The sequence below is a fragment of the Esox lucius genome, chromosome 21, assembly GCF_011004845.1.
Source record: "Esox lucius isolate fEsoLuc1 chromosome 21, fEsoLuc1.pri, whole genome shotgun sequence".
Taxonomy (NCBI): Eukaryota; Metazoa; Chordata; class Actinopteri; order Esociformes; family Esocidae; genus Esox; species Esox lucius.
Window position 1 is genome coordinate 490,075 of NC_047589.1, and position 25,612 is coordinate 515,686.

The 25,612-nt window shown below is 45.4% G+C and overlaps 1 protein-coding gene across 4 annotated transcripts in view; it reads right to left on the reverse strand.

Moving 5' to 3' along the window:
- myo3a (myosin IIIA) overlaps positions 1-25,612 on the reverse strand; it is a 279,588-nt gene that overhangs the window by 235,743 nt on the left and 18,233 nt on the right. For all 4 annotated transcript variants that reach the window (XM_029116287.2, XM_029116285.2, XM_029116286.2 and 1 more), the window contains exon 2: positions 11,053-11,236. In XM_029116287.2, the coding sequence (XP_028972120.2) occupies positions 11,053-11,236 (184 nt within the window). The remainder of the gene's footprint in view (positions 1-11,052; positions 11,237-25,612) is intronic.

The following is a 25,612-nucleotide window of genomic DNA, read 5'->3' on the forward strand; positions in this document are numbered from 1 at the left end:
TATCATCAAAAAGTTGATTTATTTCAGTAATTCCATTAAAAAAGTGAAACTTGTATATTATATTAATTCATTACACACAGACTGATATATTTCAAATTTGTATTTCTTTTAATTGTGATGATTATAACTGATAACTAATGAAAATCCCAAATTCAGTATCTCACAAAATTAGAATATTACTTAAGACCAATACAAAAAACTGATTTTCAGAAATGTTGGCCAACTGAAAAGTATGAACATGAAAAGTATGAGCATGTACAGCACACAATACTTAGTTGGGGCTCCTTTTGCCTGAATTACTGCAGCAATGCGGCGTGGCATGGAGTCGATCAGTCTGAGGCACTGCTCAGGTGTTATGAGAGCCTAGGTTGCTCTGATAGTGGCCTTCAGTTCTTCAGCATTGTTGGGTCTGGCATATCGCATCTTCCTCTTCACAATACCCCATAGATTTTCTATAGGGTTAAGGTCAGGCAAGTTTGCTGGCCAATTAAGAAAAGGGATACCATGGTCCTTAAACCAGGTACTGGTAGCTTTGGCACTTTGTGCAGGTGCCAAGCCCTGTTGGAATATGAAATCTGCATCTCCATAAAGTTGGTCAGCAGCAGGAAGCATGAAGTGCTCTAAAACTTCCTGGTAGACGGCTGCGGTGACCTTGGACCTCAGAATACACAGTGGACCAACACCAGTAGATGACATAGCAGCCCAAACCATCACTGACTGTGAAAACTTTACACTGGACTTCACACAATGTGGATGCTGTGCCTCTCCTCTTTTCTTCCAGACTCTGGGACATTGATTTCCAAAGGAAATGCAAAATGTACTTTCATCAGAGAACATAACTCAGCAGCAGTCCAGTCCTTTTTGTCTTTAGCCCAGGTGAGACGCTTCTGACGCTGTGTCTTGTTCAAGAGTGGCTTGAAACAAGGAATGCGACAGCTGAAACCCATGTCTTGCATAAGTCTGTGAGTGGTGGTTCTTGAAGCACTGACTCCAGCTGAAGTCCACTCTTTGTGAATCTCCCCCACATTTTTGAATGGGTTTTGTTTCACAATCCTCTCAAGGGTGTGGTTATCCCTATTGCTTGTACACTTTTTTTCTACCACATCTTTTCCTTCCCTTTGCCTATCTATTAGCTATGACCTTTTGTGTCTTGCCCTCCTTGTGCAAGGTGTCAATGGTCGTCTTTTGGACAGCAGTCTTCCCCATGATTGTGTTGCCTACAGAACTAGACTGAGAGACCATTTAAAGGCCTTTGCAGGTGTTTTGGGTTAATTAGCTGATTAGAGTGTGGCACCAGCTGTCTTCAATATTGAACCTCTTCACAATATTCACATTTTCTGAGATACTGAATTTGGGGTTTTCATTAGTTGTCAGTTATAATCATCAAAATTAAAAGAAATGAACACTTGAAATATATCATATTTGTCTGTGTGGAATGAATGTATACATTATAGTTTCACTTTTTGAATGGAATTACTGAAATAAATCAACTTTTTGAAGAGGCTTTTTCGGAATGAGAATGGGTAATTCACAATTTTACTGTAAACCGCTGTGTATTTCAGCTTTACTGTATTGCCCTGTTGGCAGGACAAACTGTGTCTGCAGTAATGCAATTGATTCATCAAGGCCGTAATTGTAATATATATTGGGGGGGACACAAACCCCCAATATTCAAATTTGCTCAAAATGTACCCCCCCCCCCCCAAATATATTGATATATCACTTATAAATTAAATACTAATGTGCAATGCTATGACAGGCAACTATGCACCCTCGTCCAAAAATAATAATTAGCAAATGTAAACATAATCATAACTAAACAAATTGTGACAACTGCGCCCTCTGCTGCCTCACCTCCCCCTGCAGCAGACAGGCTCCAGCATTCGACGTCACCGGCCTTCTGACACCACCGCCCATCTCATTATACATTTCACCTGTGTCTTGTTTAGCGCACCTGGCTCTCATCCTCATCATTGCCCCCAGTATATATGTTCCCTCTGCTTCCCCTGTCTTTGTGTGTTATTGTCTCTCTTCGTTAATAAGAGCACTGTTAAGCTTCGCTGCTGTCTCCTCGATATTAAACACAGCAAATACGCATCGCATTGATCTCCTGCTTCTCCTTCCTCAAAGCCATCCCACAAATCGCTATTACTACCAGTTCATTATTAGTGTTTGTTTGATTAAAGTGCACACAGTTTTATTAGTCCGCTATCATTCAGTGTCATCATGAGAAAGAGGAAGGGTGGCAGTGACATTCATCTGTTTTTTTTTGGGCAGCCTCAGAAAATAAAAGTAAGCTGAAAACAGAGAGAAAATGAGTACCAGTCAGATGATGGAAGTATACAGTAGCACAAATGGTGAGTCAATGTTTATTGATATAACAATCATTGCCATTCAGATCAGAAATGGTTAGTAATCCATTCCTGAACATCATGGCAAGAAACATGTTTAATGATAGTATTTATTTAATGTTCACTCTGATGCGTTCAGTGTAAAGAGAGAGAGAGAGCATGAGGATGCCAACAGGGTAGGGCGAGCAGATGACATGGTGAGTGAGAAAAGGAGCAAATATTGATGACCAAGCTGATATCGCCATGTTGGTGTTGTTCCGACGACATCATAATTAATGTTGGCACAACTGAGGTTAGGCTTAGGCACAGGTACCAATGAGATTTGGTTTAGGCACAGGTGTCTCTGAGGTTAGGGTTAGGTGAAACGGTGGGGGGTAGGGGGTAGGGGAATATTCTATCTTTGGACTGGGGTAACCATCTAATTACTTGTCATTTGCAATGATGGTCCTGGAGCAACATTAATTATGATGTTGTAGGAAAAACAACACAGCGATATCAGATTGAATATTTATGTTTTTTTGAATGTTTTTCATATACAACACTGCACATCACCTGAATAACACTATACCCACAGTGAAGCATGGTGAAGGCAGTATCATGCTTTGGGGCTGTTTTTCTTCAGCTGGAACTGGGGCCTTAGTCAGGGTGGAGGGAATTATGAACTGTTCCAAATACCAGGCAATTTTGGCACAAAACCTTCAGGCGTCCATTAGAAAGCTGAAGATGAAGTTCACCTTTCAGCATGGCAACAACCCAAAGCACACATTCAAATCCACATAAGCATGACTTCACCAGTAGAAGATTAACGTTTTGGAATGGCCCAGCCAGAGCCCAGTCCTAAATCCAATTGAACATCTGTGGGGTGATCTGAAGAAAGCTGTAGACAGGGAGTTTTTCCTAGCCACTGAAATTCAACACTACTGTTGTTTGCTCCTTGAGGTTTAAGGCCGGGTGTCTCTGTAAAGCACTTTGTGACAACTGCTGTTGTAAAAAGGGCTTTATAAATACATTTGATTGATTTGATTGATTGACAGGAGATGTCCTCGCAATCTGACAGATTTGGAGCGGTTTTGTGAAGAAGAGTGGGCAAATATTGTCACATCAAGATGTGCCATGCTAATAGACTCCTACCCAAAAAGACTTAGTGCTGTAATAAAATCAAACGGTGCTTGAACAAATTATTAGTTTAAGGGTGTGCACACTTATGCAACCAGATTATTTTCATTTTTCAATTACATTTTTCACGTTATAAGTCACATTAAAGATGGAAAAAGTTCTGACATGATTTATCTTTCTATTACATCACAAGAACATGGCATTTGTGTGTAGACTTTTTATATCCATTACATGTCTTTTACATTTAATTTATAGAATCCACAGACTACCACACACTGCTGGCAGAGGAACGTTTTTCAGTGTTCAACAGGAGACTGCCATTGTAGATATGGTCATGGAAAGCAATGTGATCAGACTGCAGCAGTAATTGCAGATCAGGGAGCATTTACAAATATCAACAGTGTGAGTTTGGCAACTATTGATATTGAGTCCTTAAACAATGTCGGAATGAAGCAGCTGTACAGAGTTCCGTTCCAAAGAAAATGACATCGAGAAGGAGTCAAGACACCAGTATGTGCAGGCCTGGATTTGTTATTGTAATGCCTTGTCACACCCATACAGTTACGTGGCAATGAATAATTTACTTTGATGAATTAGCCTTTTTTCTTAGAGAATAATGGAGCTTGAAGCTGAAGGGGTGTATTACAAAATTCATTTTCTGGATAAGCCGGCTTCAATCCTCTGTAAAGTGAGGAGACGCAGGAGGAGCATTATTTGGGCAGAGGGCCACTTTTACAGAGCAAGGTCAGAAGGGTGCCAATTTCACCATGTGCACTGTCATCTCCAGTGATGATGTGCATTTGCCACATACCAACTATTGGCCCATAGAATACAGAACGCATCACATTTCTTGATGGCTATTGAGGCCTGCCATGACACTGTATGTCATGATTTGGGACAATGTTGCTTTCCACCACTCTTGCCTTGTGAATGGATGGTTGGCAGCACATCCCCGTATGATGATAGAGTTTTTCCCTGCATACTATCCTTTTTCTGAACCTGTAGCATAATTGTCCAGAACGTATGGACTAGATTTGAAGTTCTGAGTATTTCAACACTTTATATAGTTTTTTTGATATTTTCCTCTGATGGCTACTTCCAGCAGGATAATGCACCATGTCACAAAGCTCGAATCATTTCAAATTGGTTTCTTGAACATGACAATGAGTTCAATGTACTGAAATGGCCCCCACAGTCACCAGATCTCAACCCAATAGAGAATCTTTGGGGTGTGGTAGAAGGGAGCTTTGTGCCTGGGATGTGCATCCACAAATCACCACAAAAAACTGCAAGGATGCTATCCTATCAATATGGGCCAACATTTCTAAAGAATGCTTTCAGCACCTTGTTGAATCAAGGCCACGTAGAATTAAGGCAGTTCTGAAGGCGAAAGGGGGTCAAACACAGTATTAGTATGATGTTCCTAATAATCCTTTAGGTGAGTGTACTCTAAGTATTTTACACTTTTTTGCCTCCTACTATGTACAGGATGAAAAATGCAGAACCCCCAAACTACATCCAAATATTTGATTGTGACATCAATGATTTTCAAACCCGCAACCTTGGTGTTGGTTGTGTGAGCCACAAAAGACAACTGCATTGCCTATGTGTAATACAATATTGTTAAATACAGGACTTTATTGCAATCCATTGTAGTAACCACAACTTGTAACCATGTGAACACTGGAAATGTCTTTCAAAATGAAGCAAGATAAATAGCAAGGCAGTGGAGTAAATCAGATGGATAGAAACGGAGCTAGTGTGAACCAGTAAAAGTACATTTTTGTTAATAAAGCAGGCTTCTACGTGGCCAAAACTCACCACAGTGTTGCTGCAATATCATTGAGCAACTGTCCAAGGCCTGGTCAATGTTTGGGAAACATATCTAGGTGTGCAGCCATATCCGAAGATGGGGTGGTAGAACATAAGCCCCTTTTGGTTTTTGCAATGCTGGTAAAACCCAATGAAAATGTGAGGGATAGTGTTAATTTTCACCACTATGGGGTGATTCAGGAAATGTCATCACTGGTGACCAATGTCAGGTTTGGATTCGATTCGCCATGCCAGAACATTTTCCCAGCAGTGCATGAAAAATAAAGATATTTATTCTGACGTGGACAAGATATGGCCAAAACATTGACATTTCTTAAATTTCATCCTGATAGTATTTGTTACAATTGAAAGTTTTTATCAATGATTGTGGAAGATGTCTTCACTGATCACATTTAATAATTAATAATGGACAGTGTCACATCTTGGTGACGAGGATGGGATGTATAACTCTGTTCACTGATCGTTCCTGGGGACTCCAAGGTTAACTGTGCACAGGGACCACAACAGTGTGGTTCAGGGAGCTCACACTCCGTCTAGGCCGGAGCAGAAGGGACCCGCCTCGGACCTGGCAGGGAGCGTCAGTGGATGGATACGCCATCCCCAACATGAAAACTAAAGGGTGAGACTGATACGCCATCCCCAACATAAAAACTAAAGGGTGAGACTGATACACCATCCCCAACATAAAAACTAAAGGGTGAGACTGATACACCATCCCCAACATAAAAGGTTTTCAGATCTTTAATTAAGAGGTTTTCAGACCTTTTAATAAAACCTGTTTGGGCCCGTGGGACCCCTCATGGAACATGCTGCGGAGTAAACAGTTTTGGGAAACTGTAATTCATCAAGGATAAATATAAGATGCATGTACAGAAAAATAAGATTGTATGTACAAAATTGTATGCTTTGGTGACAAGTGCAAAATTAGAGATGTCTCCCTCATGAACTAACCCTTTCTTTATCTGTTTTGAGTACAAGTGACAGGGGATGGGATACACCATGGGGATGGGCAACACCTGCCTACCGGATCCACTGATCGGACCAGTAAAGATAATGGTGGATAAGTGGGGCACTGATGTCTCAGGACAAGTGGTATTGTGGCACAAAGTATCTGATTTTCCATTAAAAGGAACAGTGAGCGAGGCTAAGTTAAAAGAATGTAGAAGGAAGTTAGAAGAGTTTAAAAAGAGTAAGATAGGATTGATAAAATAAAGTGGGATAAGTAGGAGATAGAGGCTGAGAGAAGGACAGAGAGTGGGGGTAAGAAAATAATGGTAAAAAGTGTGACAGAGGGTGATGAGAAACTGAAGAAAGGGAAGAGGAATAGAGAGGATGATGAGCGTGACATTCCACCTCCTTACTTTACTCCAATCCCTGCAGATCCTGTACCAGCACCGGTCTTGGGAACAACTCTATCTCCAACCCAGGCACCGACCCTGCCACTCCTCTACCTGAAGCTGGAAAACCTCATGGTCTCCCCTACAGGGTTTAACCCTCCATCTGCCTCCACTCCCTCTTCCCACATCGCCTTCATTCCTCCTGAACCAGCTCCCATGACTACCAGATCCGGACGATCAGCCGACCCTGACCAGGCTTTCCTTCTGGCTCCCCTAACCCACAGCCACGGCCAGCCCAAGGACAGGCTGGCCATAACGAATTGATGAGGACATAAGATGCCAGATCCCACCAAGGACTCAGCAGAATCCCAAACTCAGTTTGGGATTCCCATGATCAAGTTAGTGCACTTGTACAAGCCGTTGGGAGTAGAGATTGCACACATCACACGTTCCAGGATCTAACTAAGCTGGGCAGACATCCAGGAGGGGTTCAATGAGCACCTTCTCTGGTATGCAGATGGGGCATACCAAACTCAACTTACTATTCACCTGGAGAGAATCAAGACTGGCTACCCCACAGTGACTGATTGGGTTGCGATCCACAGTTGTGTACAGGGTCCTAAAGAATCCCTAGAAGAGACAGTGAAGACCATCTGGTCCACAGGCAACTTTCATGCCCAATTTGCACTTGAGGTCTCTGCCAGCCAAACTGCAAGGACAACATGTAGATAAAATGAATTGGTGCCAATTTGGAATACCATCTACAGATAAAGGCATAGTTAAGGACTCAAACATTTCTACACCAGAAGCACCTACACTGCGCACAGTTTCATTTGACATGGGGAAATTTGACATGGAGTCATGCATGATAACATGCTACTAGTATCTACTAGAAAACTTAAGAGGTTTCTTTGGACTTGGTAAATCTCTTAAGGAACAGCTTCTGTGAAAATTTGTCAGCTGTCTCCACTACACTTCAGTCATCCTTAATTTTATTGAGTGTGACATTGTGTGGTGGTCCTGTCTGCCATCCACCACCCACAACTTCCTGACTCTCCGGTTCAGAGCACCCTCTGACCATATTTACCGCAATTGTAACATGACTGGTCTCTTGTATGGTCCCCGCTCCGTCTCTGTCTAACTCTCCCTCGGATATGTCCTCCCTTTTGATTTCTTCCACTCACCCGAAAACCACCAGTTCCTCCCCCCTTTCCACTGAATTGCTGACATTGTCCCTGATAATTCATGAGCTGAGCAGCCTGGAGCTTGGTGTTTTCCTTTTCTTTTTTGGATGTTGCCTTGTTATCAGCAAACTGCTGCTGCCGTTCTTCATGTTTACAATGTTCAATCACAGTCTGCAGAGGTACCACCCATGCAAGTGAGTTTCACAGTTTTGCTCATAGCAGGCTGGAGGTCATGCACGGGGCAGCTTTTAGCCGGCTATTATAGTTCTCAGGGCTAATCAGGTCACTGTATTTTCTAAAACACAGAGCTATGTGGGTCCACGTCAGCCACTGCAAGAAGGAGCCATATGACCCTGATGATGATGTATCAGCTGATGCCAGGACGACGACCACCACAATGGCCATGGAGTAGCAAGGAGGGCATGCTAAAAGTGATGTTCATTGCCTTCATCGCTGGGCTTGCTCTTTCTGCCATTATCTGGACTATAGAGGCTGGGGGGAACAACAGAGAACCACCAGGAACCAACAGCAGCAGTGTTCTGGTTGAGAAATGTAATGTAATTGTTTTGAGTCTGCTTTGCTAGGCTGCTGTGCATCATTGGTGTTGTGAGTGTAGCGCCTAGTGGGGAAAAATGGGTAGTGCAGTTTGAGACATTACTGTTGTTAATGAGTGGATGAGTTTAGTTCCCACACGTTGCTGTTCTATACATGTCGGATCCTTGGAGCAATACGTCCGTACGTGTTCTTTTGGTAGTTGTATGCAGATATCATAATTAACACTTATTTGAATATGTATGCAATAATCTAATAATATGCAATTTCATGTTAGCGTAGCTCATTATTTTTCCTTGTGTGAGCTAGCTTTCGCTGCGTGTGTATATGCGCGGGCTAATATGTGTGTGTATGAAAATGTGAAAGGGCTATTTGGTAATTATAGATTTGTTTGTATCCTTAGTTTTACAAAAAGAAAACAATGCGTGAGTGAACTCTTCAATAAATCTCCATCTTAAGGAGACGTCAAACCAGCTTCATTCATTGCTTTGTTCGCTATCTGCCTAAGCATTGTTAGGACACAACTGCTAGGACAGAATAAGCAGCATAGTCCAACGGCAGGACTTAAATAATAGCCGCCTCAGAGCGAGCCCACGGTGGGCTCAAGACTGGAGTCTAGCAAATAACAGCCACCCCAACCGCTACAGGAGGACCGCCGAACTGCATGATTGGGCAACAGCCCACAGGAAACACCACCATGAGAATGGTCATTAGGACCAACACTTAATCTAACTTACATTGACCTGGACAACAGACACATGAATGTTATGCGGTTGTACAGGGAATCAGTGAGAAGGCCGGTGGATGACAACTGTAACGAGACCAAGTAAACGTTACTATTTGTATAATCATTGCTTGCTGAAATTATTTTTGTGACTAACATAAATAACGTTTTTGTCTTCCCTTTCCTTTGGGTATGGGAATGTTTCTGGAATGTCTAATGTATTTTTTACTGCTTTTGTCTTTCATTGGTTGTACTGTTTAAAATTGCTTTTTGTTGAGACTTAGTCTCAAAAGTAGGGATTGTGGTAGAAATGTTCTTATTCCATAGTACGCTGAAATCATATTGCTTATTCTAAGTATAATCCAGTAATTTAGTAAGGCCATTGTATGTTTCGACTCTGCTCACTTGTACAGGGTGTTCCTACAACAAAGCTTTGGCTAAACTCCTCAAGGGCTGTAGACATCTTGTTATCTTGGTAAGCTGAAGTTTGCAGAGAAGCTGGTGAGACATGTAGACTAACCGTGCATAGGAGGGGGACACAGTGGGGTCTACTGAATGTATATAGACCTGAGCTCAACCTTCAACGGAGAGATCTTGACCTGACTCTGCTGAGAGTGTTGTTAACTGCTCCAGGTTTATGAATCTTGAATAAAGATTTACTTGAAAATAATCTACAGGCTCTGTGCCTTTCCCCTTTAGTAATTTCCATGACAATAGAAAATATGGAAATATTTGACAGTAATTGTTTTACTTAATGTGAAAACAGTGGAATATAGTGTAACATTCATTTTGAAACACCTGTCATTCTTCGTTTGGTCTTGACTAAACTAATTGTTATAATGATTAAACAAAGAATTGCAGATGTGCACATAACAATGTTGTTTAATGATTAATTATATTTCACCAAAAGTATAGTCTTTGAATTAATGGTCTTGTGGTGAAAGATCAACCAAATGAAAGCAAAATCTGTTGTATTGAATGCAATATTTAAAGGGTTATTTAAAGTGTGATGAGTTTGTAGTTTTTTACTAAGTGTTTTGAAAAAAGACAATATACTATTGATAATAGTACCAGACAGACTAAAATAAACTGTGACTTGTTGATACAATGAAAAAAATAATCTTTAAGCAATGTCTTTTTTTTGGCTACTCTTCCATAAAGCCCAGCTCTGTGGGGTGTAAAGCTTGAAGTGTTCCTATGGACAGATACTCCAATCATCGCTGTGGAGTTTTGCTGCTCCTTCAGGGTTATCCTTGGTCTCTTTGTTGCCTCTGAAATTAATGCCTTCTTTGCCTTGTCCATGAGTTGGTGGGCGGCCCTCTCTTCGCAGGTTTGTTGTGTTGCCATATTCTTCCCATTTTTAAATAATGGATTTAATGGTGCTCCGTGGAATGTTCAAAGTTTCAAAGATTTTTATATAAGCCAACCCTGATCTGTATTTCTCCACAACTTTGTCCCTGACCTGTTTGGAGAGCTCCTTAGTCTTCATGGTGCCGATTGATTAGTGGTGCCCCTTGCTCAGTGGTGTTGCATATTCTGGGGCCTTTCAGAACAGATGTATACATACTGAGATCACGTGACATATCATGTGATACTTAGATTGCACACAGGTGGACTTAATTTAATTAATTATGTGACTTCTGAAGGTAATTTGTTGCACCAAATCTTATTTAGGGGCTTCCCAGCAAAGGGGGTGAATACATAGGCATGCAGCACTTTTCAGTTTTTTCTGTTATACATAGATTTTGAAAATCTATAAGTAATTTTTTTCACTTTGTGTAATTTTGTGTATGTCCTGTATATTAAATCAATGTAATATACAGGATAAAAAGTAATAATATAGGAAAACAAACTAGGGGAATGATACTCTTGCAAGGCACTGTATATCTGTAACCATAACATGCAGCTCAACTAGCAAACACCCTTACTACAGAACATGAGGATAATTCACTCACATGGATCGGGTCCAGTATCTTGACAGCTGCTTTGCTGCCATCGATCTTGTTGAGCACTTTGTAGACTTTCCCATAAGTTCCTTTCCCGATGGTCTCAATGATCTCCCAGGTATCTGTTGGATCAGGGAAGGTGTCAAAGATAATCGACTTCCCGGGTTGTGGAAACATCTCCATTACAGTTCTCCTGGGGAAAGTAAAAGAACATGGCCATTGTGAATTACAATTTCTTGTTACAGCCCCAACTAACTACACGCCAATGTGTCTTTGTGTCACTGTACTTTGGAATCTGTTACTCAGCATTAGCAAAGTATGTAATTGTGTTAAATTATTCTATTTTCCAAGAATGCAGCAATTCGCGCTCCATTACCCATTAACCATTTCACGCTCCATTACCTAAAAACCCTGTAGACAGTGTTGAAAATTTTCACGTCGTTGTCTCACCCAGAGTGCGAATTATACAGTGACAATTGGGGGGGGGGGGGGGGGGGGGGGGGGGGGCTGACGTTTTACAATCTTTACAATATCTTACTTGTTTAATGTAATGTCTGCTGTCTGTAGATTAATAAATCCAGTCCATGACACCAGCTCATGGGGCGCGAACCACACAACAACCTTTGTAATCAGGGGTCACCAAAAAGTATCCTTGTGCAAAACTGACAGCAAGTCAGACCTACACACACACTATGACAGCCGACCATCATTTCTGCTCAAAAACAGACCAACACAATACCAAAGACACTATAAATATGAGAGATAGGCAGATGTGTTTCTACCATACATCATTCTAGGCCTGTGCCTGACTAACATTAATGGCATTGATCATCCAATAATCAAAATTTGTCAGCTGTTTCCTAATACCATTATACTATTTTCAAAGTAGGAATACAGCTAAAAAAATGTGGGTGGTCTATAACTTTAAGTAGTAGCTAGGCTAATGTTTCAGTCTTCAAAGTAGCCTAATGCAAAAGATTCTGTCAAATCAGCCTTACCTTAAAAAATTTAACACAGAGATTTGAGTTGACTCTCCTGGGCTGAAATGCCAAGACATAGGCACACAGCAGGTCAGAAAATATGCAAATGGGGGGAAATCTCAGACAGATTTGACAGAAGTAACATCATAGCCGATCATAACCAATGGCAATACTCAGGAACACGTTAGCAATTTTTTACAATACCATGCAGTTTAAGACAGAATAAATTACTTTTAAATGGGCTTGCTTAACCAAGGGAATCCCTTGGAGGGAGAGAGAGCATCACAATACATCTTACCAGCATAAAAGCTGTCCAACTATTGCCAGGAATTTGCAGTATGTCACTCATGGGTCTTTTGTGTGTAATTAATTAAAGCCCCCCCACTACAAAGACATATTCATTCACTCAATATAAGGTTGGCAATACACAGAAATGCTGACTCTACGGCAGTATAATATGCTACTGTGTGTAATTTTCTCTGCCATAAAGTCAACCTTATATTGAATGAAATAATATGTCTTCATAGTTCCGGTTTTCCTGTTGTAGTAGGGTGGGCTTTCATAAAAAAAAAGCTACTGCAATGTTGGGAGTGATGCAGAAGTGAAACAGGCAGACGAGACTAATGTCAAGGTCAAGAAATGGTATAGTCCACTTTAGGGGTGTCTGAAATCGTATTACAAGATACTTCCAGGCATGAATATATGGTAAATACACTGAACAAAATTATAAACGCAACACTTTTGTTTATGCCCCCATTTATCTTGAGCTGAACTCAAATATCTAAGACTTTCTCTATGTACACAAAAGGCCTATTTCTCTCAAATATTGTTCACAAATCTGTCTAAATCTGTGTTAGTGAGCACTTCTCCTTTGCTGAGATTACCCAGAAAGATAACCCAGAAATCACAATTATTGCACAGGTGTGCCTTAGGCTGGCCACAATAAAAGACCACTCTAAAATGTGCAGTTCCATCACACAGCACAATGCCACAGATGTCACAAGTTTTGAGGGAGCGTGCAATTGGCATGCTGACAGCAGGAATGTCCACCAGAGCTGTTGCCGGTGAATTGAAAGGCGTTTCAGAGATTTTGGCAGTACATCCAAACGGCTTCACAACCACAGACCATGTGTAACCACATCAGCCCAGGGACTCCACATCCAGCACCTTCACCTCCAAGATCGTCTGAGACCAGCCACCCGGACAGCTGCTGCAACAATCGGTTTGCATAACCAAAGAATTTCTGCACAAACTGTCAGAAATCGTCTTTATTTGAACCAAAATGTGAATTGCGTGCCTCAGTTGTGTGTGATCATCGTATGCCCAAAACATAATTTACTCGAAACATAATTCTCAGAACAATTATAGGCAATAGGCCTACCTGGTGTTATATCTTTTTCAAGTATCAAGATTTATTTGTGTTGGGAAGGACTCTGCCAAAGGATCATTATTTGCATTTCACGCGGCCACATCAACGGCCACATTTACTTTAAGCTAAGAGTGCAGATTTATAATCACTATTTATTGCGTTTTGAAAATCCATCACTGGTGGCCATAATAATTGCAGGTTACGTTCGCGCGGGGTAAATCTTATTTCTATGCGGGTGTTCACAATTGCAAATGTGCATTCGCGTGCCGGGGGTTTCTGCAACATTTTGACAATGTTGGTTGTGGAGCAAATCATCAGACTACTGCAGATTTAGTGTATGCGTGACGGATATCTTAATTTTTATATACAACAATGTCAATACCCTTTTCGAGAAATTGCCATTTATTTTCTCAACAATGTTTTGAAGCAATTCAAAACATGAATAAAACACAAATAACAGAACAGGATTAAGCATCATTAGATTTTGGGTTATGTTCAGATAAAAAGTCAGGTTTATTGGATTAATTGGAATGACTGAATATCTGACAGACCTTTAGCGTGTAATGTAGAGATGTAGCCCAATCAATTGAAGTAAAAAGCTAAAGTAATTTCCAAATGCACTGTAGCCTACAAAACCCATAAGGTAAAATGCTAATTGTGTTTTTGGCCAACTATGTAAACTCTAACATTGATTGATCCCGTAAAATGCGTTCAGTTGGTTATAAGCGATTCCTATTTGTTTTCCAATGCCTCTTAATATGAAAGTAATCCAGATTACGTTACTGAGTTTGAGTAATCAAAAAGTTACATTACTGATTACAAATGTGGACAGGTAAAATGTAACTGTAATGGATTACATTTAAAAAGTAACCTACCCAACCCTGGTGCTGTTCAAATACAGTCTACTGTTGGGAAGGTGCTTGGACTTGCAGACTCTAGCTTTTCTTGTGCTAATGTGAATTACTGGGAGTGACATGACCTCTTTCCATGGAGTTGATAGTTTACAATCACACCAAAGTTCTCAAACAAAATAATTTTTTGCTAGATTTTTTATTCCCCAAAACACTGTTTCACAAATACAACAATTACATGTCTTAGGGGCCATAATCATGTATCACCTTTTTACAATCCTAGCATATTTATTTACAAAAAAAAATAAATATATATATATACATATTTATAAAATAATACATAATATACAATTGCTTTCTGTCTGCAATAAGCTTTGTGGTCACACCATCTTTTCCTGCAAAGACACGCCACCTACAGGAGAGTTGAAGAAGGTGCAGAAGACCTCCCTCACATTACAGGCCTCTGTTGATGCCCTGTTTCCTCCCATGTGTCTTACTGGTGCCATGTGTTTCCCCAGCTGCTCTGCCTCATCCACCAACCTCTGGTTTTTTGCTAGGGGCAAGCAGGAAATTTTGAAAGATGCATGCAGCCACCACAAGTGTCTCAAACTTTTTTGGGTGCATGTTGATTCTGCAAAGAAATATTCTCCCCCTGGCGGATAGAAAGCCAAAGGCATTTTCAACCACCATCCCTGCACTTTGAAAATCCTCTTTTCGTGATTGAGGTTTGCTCTGGGATTTTTTCTCATCAAGAATGGCTTGTGTGGAAAAGCTACATTACCAACCATGACGAATGGCACATCACCCAGGTGAGTAGCACCGGGATGAGAGGTACATGCAGTGTTCTGGTCTCCATTCTTCTCCCCAAATCCAATCGGGCAAGTTCTTCCAAAGTCCCAAACCTGAATGATTCGGAACCTCTTGTCATCATGCACATGCGCCAAAAGCACTAAGGACAAAGTATTTTTATAATTGAAGTACTGACTTCCAGACAGTGGTTGTGCTTGTATTGTGTTTGCCGTCTATTGCTCCCAGACAATTTGGGAAATAAAATGTTCCAATAATCCTTGGGCCACATCCTTCCAAGTGTCTTGTGTTGGCCTGGGTAGGAACCCCTCTATCATCATCTTTTCAATGGCTGCACACACCATATGGACTGAGTTGATGACCATTGTATGCCCTAGGAGACAGCTGAATGCTAGGCTGACCAGTGAGTCCCAAGAAGCCTAGTACCTGTGAGGGAAGAAACAAGCAAAGATAAGTTACATGTGAAATTATTTTATTAATCTGTGTCTCTTTGTTTCAGTCGACAAATGCAAGGCAAGATGGAAGACGTTAAGGCATGCTTTTGTGAAACAGATTTTTTTAAATTATCAAGTGAATCAACAAATGGCACTCAAAAGTTTTGGAAGTATGCTGAAATAATGTCCTTCCTTTTGCCCCACCTACAGCCAAGAAGGCCTAGAGGAAATTCAAACATATAATTTATTTTAAATTTAACAGTGTGATAACAGCAATGTTGTCATTTTTCATAGTGTATTACAAAGATGGAAACTATAAATAAAAAGTATGATGTTCCTATGCAAATTGTTCCCATGACATGAAGACATTTCTTTTTTACACAGTTCCAAAAGTAACTTGAGCAATCCACATACAATCCACATTCTCGTTTTAAAGACTATTGTCAACTACTCTGCTACCACACATGCCGAATGGCATCTCCACCCTCTGGAGCTCGCGCTGGCAAGCAGGTCTCCACTCGTTTGCCATCATCTGGGCCCCAGACGTCAATTACACGAAGTCTCCACTTTCTCTTTGGTTTTCTCTGATGGTCTGGTTTTTTGTTCATAACGTGGTTTGACAGTGGCTGCTAGTGCTAAATGATAGGTGGCTGCTAGTGCTAAATGATAGGTGGCTGCTAGATCTAAATGATAGGTGCCTGCGTTGGCAGAGCAGGTTCCTCTGTGACTTTAATTCAACTACTATAATTCCATTTACTCCTTTTGGCAATCCTCTGCCCAGCACTACTGTGGTTCCCACCAGCCGTTTTCTTTCAAACTAAGTATTACACCCCCGCCAATCTACAATCCATGAACAAAAACGATTGCATTTCTTCAGATATAATTGCGCATGCCCATTCGTCTGGCATCCTACGTAGACGCTCCTACTCACATTGAGGCTCAAACTGCGTGTTAATTCTAGTCCTTCAGGCAAAATTACCTCCCTCTGGTCTCACTCACGTCATCCGCCGTATAAATCCATGAATAATAAAGCCCCACTGCCCTATGAATTAATACTGGACAACAAGCTGGACTTTCTTTTCCTAACATGGCATGGAAACATGGCAAACACCCAGAGATTTTTTCATATTAAATCAAGCCGCTCCCAATGGTTTTAGCTATCTGTCCCACCTCCGCCTAACAGGTCATGTTGGTGGCCTTGCTGTACTATACAAATCCCCTTTTAAAATGACTGAGTTATTTTTCCCATCCTTAACCTCTTTTGAATATATTGCCTGTAAATCAACAAACTCCCTGACCATCATCCGTATTTATCAAATGACTCATTCCTCTCTGACTTAGCTTAACTACTCACCATTGCTGCATCACTCTCCACTCGCATTCACCTGTTTGGCAACATGAATATTCACTTTGACTTACCTAGCTCCAAACTTACCTCTGATTTCATCACTGTCCTGAAATGTTTTAACTGTATTCAATATGTTAATTTTCCCACCCATATCAAAGGTCACATATCTTGTCTGCTCCGTCGACCTTACCATTACCCATAGAACTCCATCTTCATTTCCTTACCATTACCCATATAACTCCATCTTCATTTCCTTCCCATTACCCATATAACATCTTCATTTCCGTTGTCTGACCACAAGATAATTAATTTCATATTTTTTTCCAACATACCACTGACATAACACAACACTGACAAGCACATAATCTTCTTCCGTAACATTAAAGCTGTTGACCCTATCCAACCATCAAACCACCCGGAGAACAAACTAACCATCTCAACAATGCTATGCCTGTCTCCCTCAACTCTCTGGCACCACTTAAAACTAGACATGTTTCTTTCACCTCCTCATCCCCATGGTTTACATCTGAACTCCGAACCATGAAGCAAGTTGGTCGTCACCTTGAACACGGGTGAGAAAATCTGGGCTCACTGTCCACACTGAAGTCTACAAACACCACCTTTCAGCTTACAGAGAAGCCCGCAGTGCTGCTAGGTCCTCCTACATCTCAAACAAAATCAACAGCTCCTCTATGAACTTCCGGGCCCTCTTCTCTACTGTTAGCAAACTACTTCAGCCCTGCAATGACTCAGTCTCTAGCCCCTCCACGAAACTATTTTTTGCAGTTTTTTTAAAGATAAAATAACAATAAACTCCTCACAATCTAATAAATCTACCAGAGCCCCCCCTACTGTTAACCTCCATATTTGTCCACCTGCTGCCCGGGACTCTCACCTCTCCTCCTTCAGTCCGGTTGCTTACCCCTTACATCACAAAACTCATAATCACATCCCACAGTCCTGCTTAAAGCCGCTCTCTGTCCACACATCACAAGCATAGTGAACCTCTCTCGCTCCAACGGTATTGTTGTCACCCAAATTCTAAAGAAACATGGACTAGACAACACCATCCCCAACAATTTCCGCCTCATCTCCAACATCCCATTCCTGGCAAAAACTCTTGAAAGAATTGTTGCCTCACAGCTCCAAGCCTACATCCTCCAAAATAATCTATATGAGCCTCTTCAGTCTGGTTTCCGGCCAATCCTTAGCACAGAAACTGCACTCTTCAAAGTTGTCAATGACCTTCTCCCCTCAACTGATGCCGGTTCCCTCAACATCCTGATTCTCCTCGACCTAAGTGCTGCCTTTTGACACAATTAACCTCCATATTCTGCTCACCAGGCTCGAGAGGCTGGGCGTTGAGGGAACTGCACTCTCCTGGCTGAATTCCTATCTCACTAACCAAACCCATTTCATCTCACTCAAAGGCCTAAACCCAGCCACAGTTACTCAAGTTGTCCCCCAGGGCCCAGTACTTGGTCCCCTACTCTGCATCATCTACATCCTTAGCTTTGGTCAAATCCTCTGTCACTTCAACCTTAATTTCCACTGCTATGCTGATGATACACAAATCTATTTAGCCACCAAGTCTCTCACCAACCCATCCTCTGACCCATATCGAATCCTGCCTGACTGTAATAAAAGCATGGATGAAGGACAACTTCCTCAAGCTAAACAGTGACAAAACAGAACTCATACTCATTGGAACCAAATCTACCCTCACCAAAACTGCCACTTTCAATCTCAGCACCGATGACACCGTTGTTTCCCCATCCCCCCACGCACGTAACCTTGGCATCATTCTGGACTCTACACTCTCCTTTTTTCAGCACATTAAACAGACTATAAAATCTTAATTCTTCCATCTCCGTAACATGGCCAAACTCAGACCTCCCCTCTCCCGTCCTACTGCTGAAACCCTAATACAACCAATGTGGTTGGATTGATTTCCTGCCTGTTGGGCCCTGTCCGGGGCCTCCCCCGGGTAGGGCCACAGTGTCACCGGACCCCCCCCCGTCTCAGTTCCAAGGTGTTACGCTGCTATATTATTGTGCTGGGGGATATGAGGGATGTACTACTAACTTTTCTCAGTTTCCTCCAGTTTAAAATGTTAGAAGGAGATGAGGTCCTGGTCCACACCTGCGGATTACCTGGTTTGGGGGGCCCGTTGCTGTCCCTGTCCTTGTCCACCTGGTCATACTTCTGAGCCTGGGTCCTCTCTAGGTTTCTTCCTAAAATTCGACCTTCTTAGGGAGTTTTTCCTAGCCACTGAAATTCAACACTACTGTTGTTTGCTCCTTGGGGTTTAAGGCCGGGTGTCTCTGTAAAGCACTTTGTGACAACTGCTGTTGTAAAAAGGGCTTTATAAATACATTTGATTGATAATACATGCATTCATAACCTCCTGTCTTGACTACTGCAACTCCCTACTGTGACGACTGCGACCTCTGCTGGTTCACCTCCCCCTGCAGCGGGCGGGCCCCAGCGGTCGACGTCACCTGCTTTCTGACACCACCGTCTCATCATACATTTCACCTGTGTCTCGTTTGTGCACCTGTTCCTCATCATCGCTGTTTCCCCCGGTATATATGTTCCCTCTGCTCCCCCTGTCTTTGTGTGTAATTGTCTCTTGCCATGTGAAGAGCTGTTCATCGCTTTGTGTTAAGCTCATGCTGATTTCTCTCGCTGGGATATAGATATATTAAACTATCATTCCATCACGCCTTCTCCGGTTCCTCCTTGCTCCTCTCAACCACCGAAGCCGTGACAGAATTACACACCTAAATAAAGACAGCAAGGATATGGAGCCTACGAGAGCCACAGGCGAGGTCGGTGTTGCGGAGGCGGTCCAGGTACATTCAACAATGCTGGCCAGCCTAGGCGCTGCAATGGACAATGTCTTAAAAGCGGTGCAGCGCCTAGAGCTGAGCCAGCAGACCCCCGCAGCACCGGCCGTTTCTCCGCCTGCCCCTGCCGTGCCGCCAAGCATGGGGGCACTACATCTCCCCTTACCCAGGGATTTCGACGGGGCGGCGGACCGCTGCCAGGGATTCCTTCTACAGCTGGACATCGCGCTCCAGGCGATGCACCCTGCGCCGACCGAGGCACAGAAGATCACCTCGCTCGTCTCCTGCCTGTCCGGAAAAGCCCTGGAGTGGGCCACCGCCGTCTGGAACACCGAGCAGCCCACCCAGGGCAGCTACGCCGAGTTCACCCGCCGCTTCCGAGCCGTGTTCGACCATCCACACGAAGGAAGAGAGGCGGGTGAACGGCTGTTTCACCTACGGCAGGGGACGAGGTCGGCGCAGGAGTTCGCACTGGAGTTCCGGACCCTGGCAGCGGGATCAGGGTGGAACGAACGGGCTCAAATCGACCACTACCGTTGCAGCCTTCGCGAGGACGTCCGGAGGGAGCTGGCTTGTCGAGACGTGTCCCTCTCCTTCGATCAGCTGGTTGACATGTCCATCCGTCTCGACAACCTGCTGGCTGCCCGAGGACGTCCCGGAAGAGGCCCGTCCGTTCCACCCTGCCAACCTGACACCGCCGTCCCCATGGAATTGGGGACGGCTGCACTGCCGGGCAGATGTCGGGGAGGGCAGGTGCGGAGTGCCTCCAAGGGGCGACGAGGCCGTACTACTGCACCACACCGCACCTCCCTCCCTGAGTCGAGAGGCGACAGGCATGGCACTTCCGCGTCACCCCAGGTAGCACATGCACATTCGCCACTAACCTCTTCCCTCTCTATGTGCACTGTTCCTGTTAGGTTCCCCGGCTTTCCGCTGATTTCCCGGTGTAAGGCGCTGGTAGACTCAGGCGCAGCTGGGAATTTCATGGATAGGTCTTTTGCCCTGCGGTCACGCATACCCCTCCAGGTCCTCGCCACCCCCCTGCCCGTGAGAGCTTTAGACAGCCGGCCACTAGGGTCAGGTCTGGTCACGAGTTGCACTGTTCCCCTCCTCCTGATTACCGACAGCCGACACAGCGAAACCATTTCATTTCACATCATCGACTCACCCACGTTCCCAGTCGTTTTAGGTTTCCCCTGGTTGTCCCTACACGACCCCTTCATCTCCTGGTCTAGTCGACGTCTGTCGGGGTGGTCACGGAAGTGCCAGGGTAGGTGTTTGGGTGTTTCCGTTGGCTCAACCTCGGTGGAAAGTCCAGACAGTGCGCCCGCCGTGCCCATTCCCCCCGAATACAGGGACTTGGCTACGGTTTTCTCCAAAGCCAAGGCTGCTGTGTTGCCACCACACCGGCTGGGGGATTGTGCGATAGACCTCGTTGATGGAGCCGCACTCCCGAAGGGTCACGTGTATCCACTGTCCCGCACCGAAACGGAGACTATGAACGCCTACGTTACGGAAGCGTTGGAACAGGGCTACATCAGGCCCTCCAAGTCACAGGTCTCCTCGAGTTTCTTTTTTGTGAAAAAGAAGGACGGTGGTTTGCGCCCGTGCATCGATTACCGGGCGCTGAACAAGATCACCATTCCGTTCCGCTACCCTCTCCCTTTGATCTCTGCGGAGGTGGAGAGGATGCACGGGGCCCGCTTTTTCACTAAATTAGACCTCAGGAGTGCCTATAACCTGGTGCGTATCCGGGAAGGAGACGAGTGGAAAACCGCTTTTAGTACCACGTCTGGCCATTACGAGTATTTAGTGATGCCGTACGGGTTGATGAATGCTCCTTCAGTCTTCCAGTCATTCGTCAACGACGTATTCCGGGACTTGTTGTGCGAAGGAGTGGTAGTGTATATTGATGACATCTTGATATTCACTGCCACCCGCGCCAAACATGTCTCGTTAGTGCGCAGAGTGCTGGCTCGACTGCTGGAGCATGACCTGTACGTGAAAGCCGAGAAGTGTCTGTTTTTCCAGTCGTCTGTGTCCTTCCTGGGATATCGCTTTTCCAGCACAGGTGTGGCTATGGAGGAGCCTCACATTGACGCCGTGCGTAATTGGCCGACCCCAACCACGGTTAAGGACGTGCAACGTTTCTTAGGCTTCTCTAATTACTATAGGAGGTTTATCCGGGGCTTTAGCCAGGTCGCGGCTCCGATCACCTCCCTTCTGAAGGGGGGGGCGACCCGGTTGCGGTGGACCGTGGACGCGGAGCGGGCGTTTGTGGAACTGAAACACCGTTTCACCACCGCTCCGGTCCTGGCCCATCCCGACCCGTCGCTCCAGTTCATCGTGGAGGTGGACGCGTCCGATTGTGGGCTCGGTGCCATCCTCTCCCAACGGACGGGGTGTCGTAACACGCTCCGTCCCTGTGCCTTCTTCTCCCAGAAGCTCAGTGCGGCGGAGCGGAACTACGACATTGGTGATCGTGAGCTGCTGGCCGTGGTTCGAGCTCTGTCGGCGTGGAGGCACTGGTTAGAGGGGGCTAAACACCCTTTCCTCGTCTGGACTGACCACCGGAACCTGGAGTACATGCGGGCAGCGAGGAGGCTGACCCCTCGCCAGGCAAGGTGGGCTATGTTCTTCACCCGGTTTGTGTTTACTCTCACCTACAGGCCGGGGAGTAAGAACGTCGGGGCTGACGCGCTGTCCCGCCAGCATGACACGGGGGAGAGGCCAGTGGATGATGCTCCCGTGCTCCCGGAGTCATGCATCATGGCACCGGTGGTATGGGAACTGGACGCGGACATCGCCGGAGCGCAGCGCGACGAGCCCTCTCCGCCCACATGCCCTGAGGGCCGTACGTATGTGCCGGCGTCTGTCCGCGACCGCCTCATCTACTGGGCGCATACATCTCCCTCCTCCGGTCATCCTGGCATCGGGCCAACAGTGCGCGCCCTGGCCGGTAAGTACTGGTGGCCCACTTTAGCCAAGGACGTGAGGGTATACGTCTCTTCCTGCTCGGTGTGTGCCCAGAGTAAGGCACCCCGGCACCTACCTGTGGGCAAGTTGCACCCCTTGCCCATTCCACAACGACCATGGTCCCACATTTCTGTTGATTTCTTGACGGATCTCCCCCCTTCCCAGGGCCATACCACCATCCTGGTCGTTGTGGATCGGTTCTCGAAGTCCTGCCGCCTCTTGCCTCTGCCCGGCCTTCCTACTGCCCTGCAGACCGCGGAGGCCCTGTTCACACACGTCTTCCGGCACTATGGGGTGCCCGAGGACATCGTGTCTGACCGGGGTCCCCAATTCACGTCTAGGGTGTGGAAGGCATTTATGCAGCACCTGGGGATCTCGGTCAGCCTGACCTCGGGCTACCATCCCCAGTCCAACGGGCAGGTGGAACGGGTCAATCAAGAAGTGGGTAGGTTCCTCCGGTCCTACTGCCAGGACCGGCCGGGGGAGTGGGCAGAGTTTCTGCCGTGGGCAGAATACGCACTGAATTCTCTGCACCACTCCTCCACGGGCGTGACGCCTTTCCAGTGCGTCCTGGGCTACCAGCCGGTCCTGGCGCCGTGGACGCCGAGCCAGACCGGTACCCCTGCGGTGGACGACTGGATCCGGCGGGCAGCGGGCACATGGGAGGCAGTACAATCCCGCCTCCGGCTCGCTGTCCGCCGTCAAAAGACCTATGCAGACCGCCACCGCGGGGAGGCCCCGGTGTATCGGCCGGGCGACCGGGTCTGGCTCTCGTCCAGGGACCTGCCCCTCCGCCTGCCCTGCCGGAAGCTGGCCCCGCGGTTTGTGGGGCCTTTTAAAGTCCTGAGGAGAGTCAACGAGGTAACATATCGGTTGCGCCTTCCCCCCGACTACCGTATTAACCCCTCGTTTCATGTGTCTCTCCTCAGGCCGGTGGTGGATGGTCCCCTCCAGGGGTGTGAGGTGCGGGAGGTGCCCCCTCCCCCTCTGGACATCGAGGGGGCCCCGGCGTACTCTGTCCGCTCCATCATCGACTCGAGGCGCCGGGCGGGGGGCCTCCAGTACCTCGTGGAGTGGGAGGGGTACGGCCCGGAGGAGCGGAGCTGGGTTCCGGTGAAGGACGTCCTGGCTCCCGTCCTTGTCCGCGACTTCCATCAGCGTCGGCCGGACCGCCCTGCTCCGCGCCCCCCGGGTCGGCCCCGAGGCCGGTGTCGTCGCGCGGCTGGGGCCGCGCGTCAGGGGGGGGGGTACTGTGACGACTGCGACCTCTGCTGGTTCACCTCCCCCTGCAGCGGGCGGGCCCCAGCGGTCGACGTCACCTGCTTTCTGACACCACCGTCTCATCATACATTTCACCTGTGTCTCGTTTGTGCACCTGTTCCTCATCATCGCTGTTTCCCCCGGTATATATGTTCCCTCTGCTCCCCCTGTCTTTGTGTGTAATTGTCTCTTGCCATGTGAAGAGCTGTTCATCGCTTTGTGTTAAGCTCATGCTGATTTCTCTCGCTGGGATATAGATATATTAAACTATCATTCCATCACGCCTTCTCCGGTTCCTCCTTGCTCCTCTCAACCACCGAAGCCGTGACACCTACTCACTGGCATCATATCTACATCCCTCCATAAACTCCAAATGGTTCAGAACTCTGGGGCCAGACTACTCACCTACACCAAGTCCTGGCAGCATATCACCCCTATTCTCTGTGACTTATACTGGCTTCCTATCTCCCAACGCATCAACTACAAGATCCTCCTATTGACATATAAAGCCCTAAACAATATCGCCCCTGCCTACCTCTCCGACCTTCTTCCATATCAACCAACACACACACTCTGTTCCAGTACTGCAGGCCACCACATAAATCCCAAGTCAAAGCTCAAAGGCTTTGGTGACGGGGCATTTTCAAGGGTTGCTCCTAGGCTCTGGAACTCTCTCCCCAAAACCATCTGTGACTCTGAGACTATCCCCATCTTCCAGCAAAGCCTGAAGACTCATCTGTTCAAAATTGCCTACCCATAGCCATGCCAAATACCATTCTCTCAATCTTCTTTGTTTTCTTATAGTATTTTCTGTTCCATGTCACTTTTGTACAGCTTCATTGGGTCCCTGCAAAGCTCTATATAAATATATTGTTTTATTATTAGTAGTAGTAAATGTAGAACACAGGGACAGATCTGCAACCACAATGTCATCATCGGGTACAGATGAACAATCCAGCACCCCTGATATTGCCTTACAGAGGGCCATATCTGTATCCCCAGTGACATCACTTGCTACACCCACAACCTCCGGGAAAGGCCCTCTAGGTCCTGTAGTCCCAGGGAGCGGTTGTCCACACTAGCAGTGGTGCACAATGTGCTCCTCAAGAAAAAGGAGCCACAGACCACAGACACTGGGGAGCGGATGAGGTCCTTCTTTCAAGAGTCTATTCCGAAACCACCCATGTCAGAAGATGAACTTGATAACTTTGCACTAAGCCTTGTGCCAGTGTTGCACAGATTGGATAAGGACAGGAGGCAACAAGCAAAAATAGGGCTCTTGAACACCATATACAACCTTGAAAAAGCCCAACACCACCAAACTACTGTCCCAACATGCAGCTAGTTGGCAACCCATTCACCCTACAACACACACACCACTACCTCCCCCCACTCAGTACATTACAAGACACTTCAGTCACACCCCCAGGCCAGTAGGTTTTCGTCCAATTTCCCTTCCCCCATAAGATACACAATGGTAAGACGAGAGCACTGGGGAGTCTAGTAGCCTAGTACAGAGCAAAGTGTGCTCAAATAGTTATCTGTTTTAAAAATGGGAAAGTGTTAATTCGTTCTTAAAATGCCTCTTATTTGTCCTTTTGCTTATTTGTCCTCTTATTTGTAATGTTGCTCTTTTAAAAAGTTAAATGGGTATTTAATATATTTGTTAGTAAAAACAAACTTAGAATTTTGTAC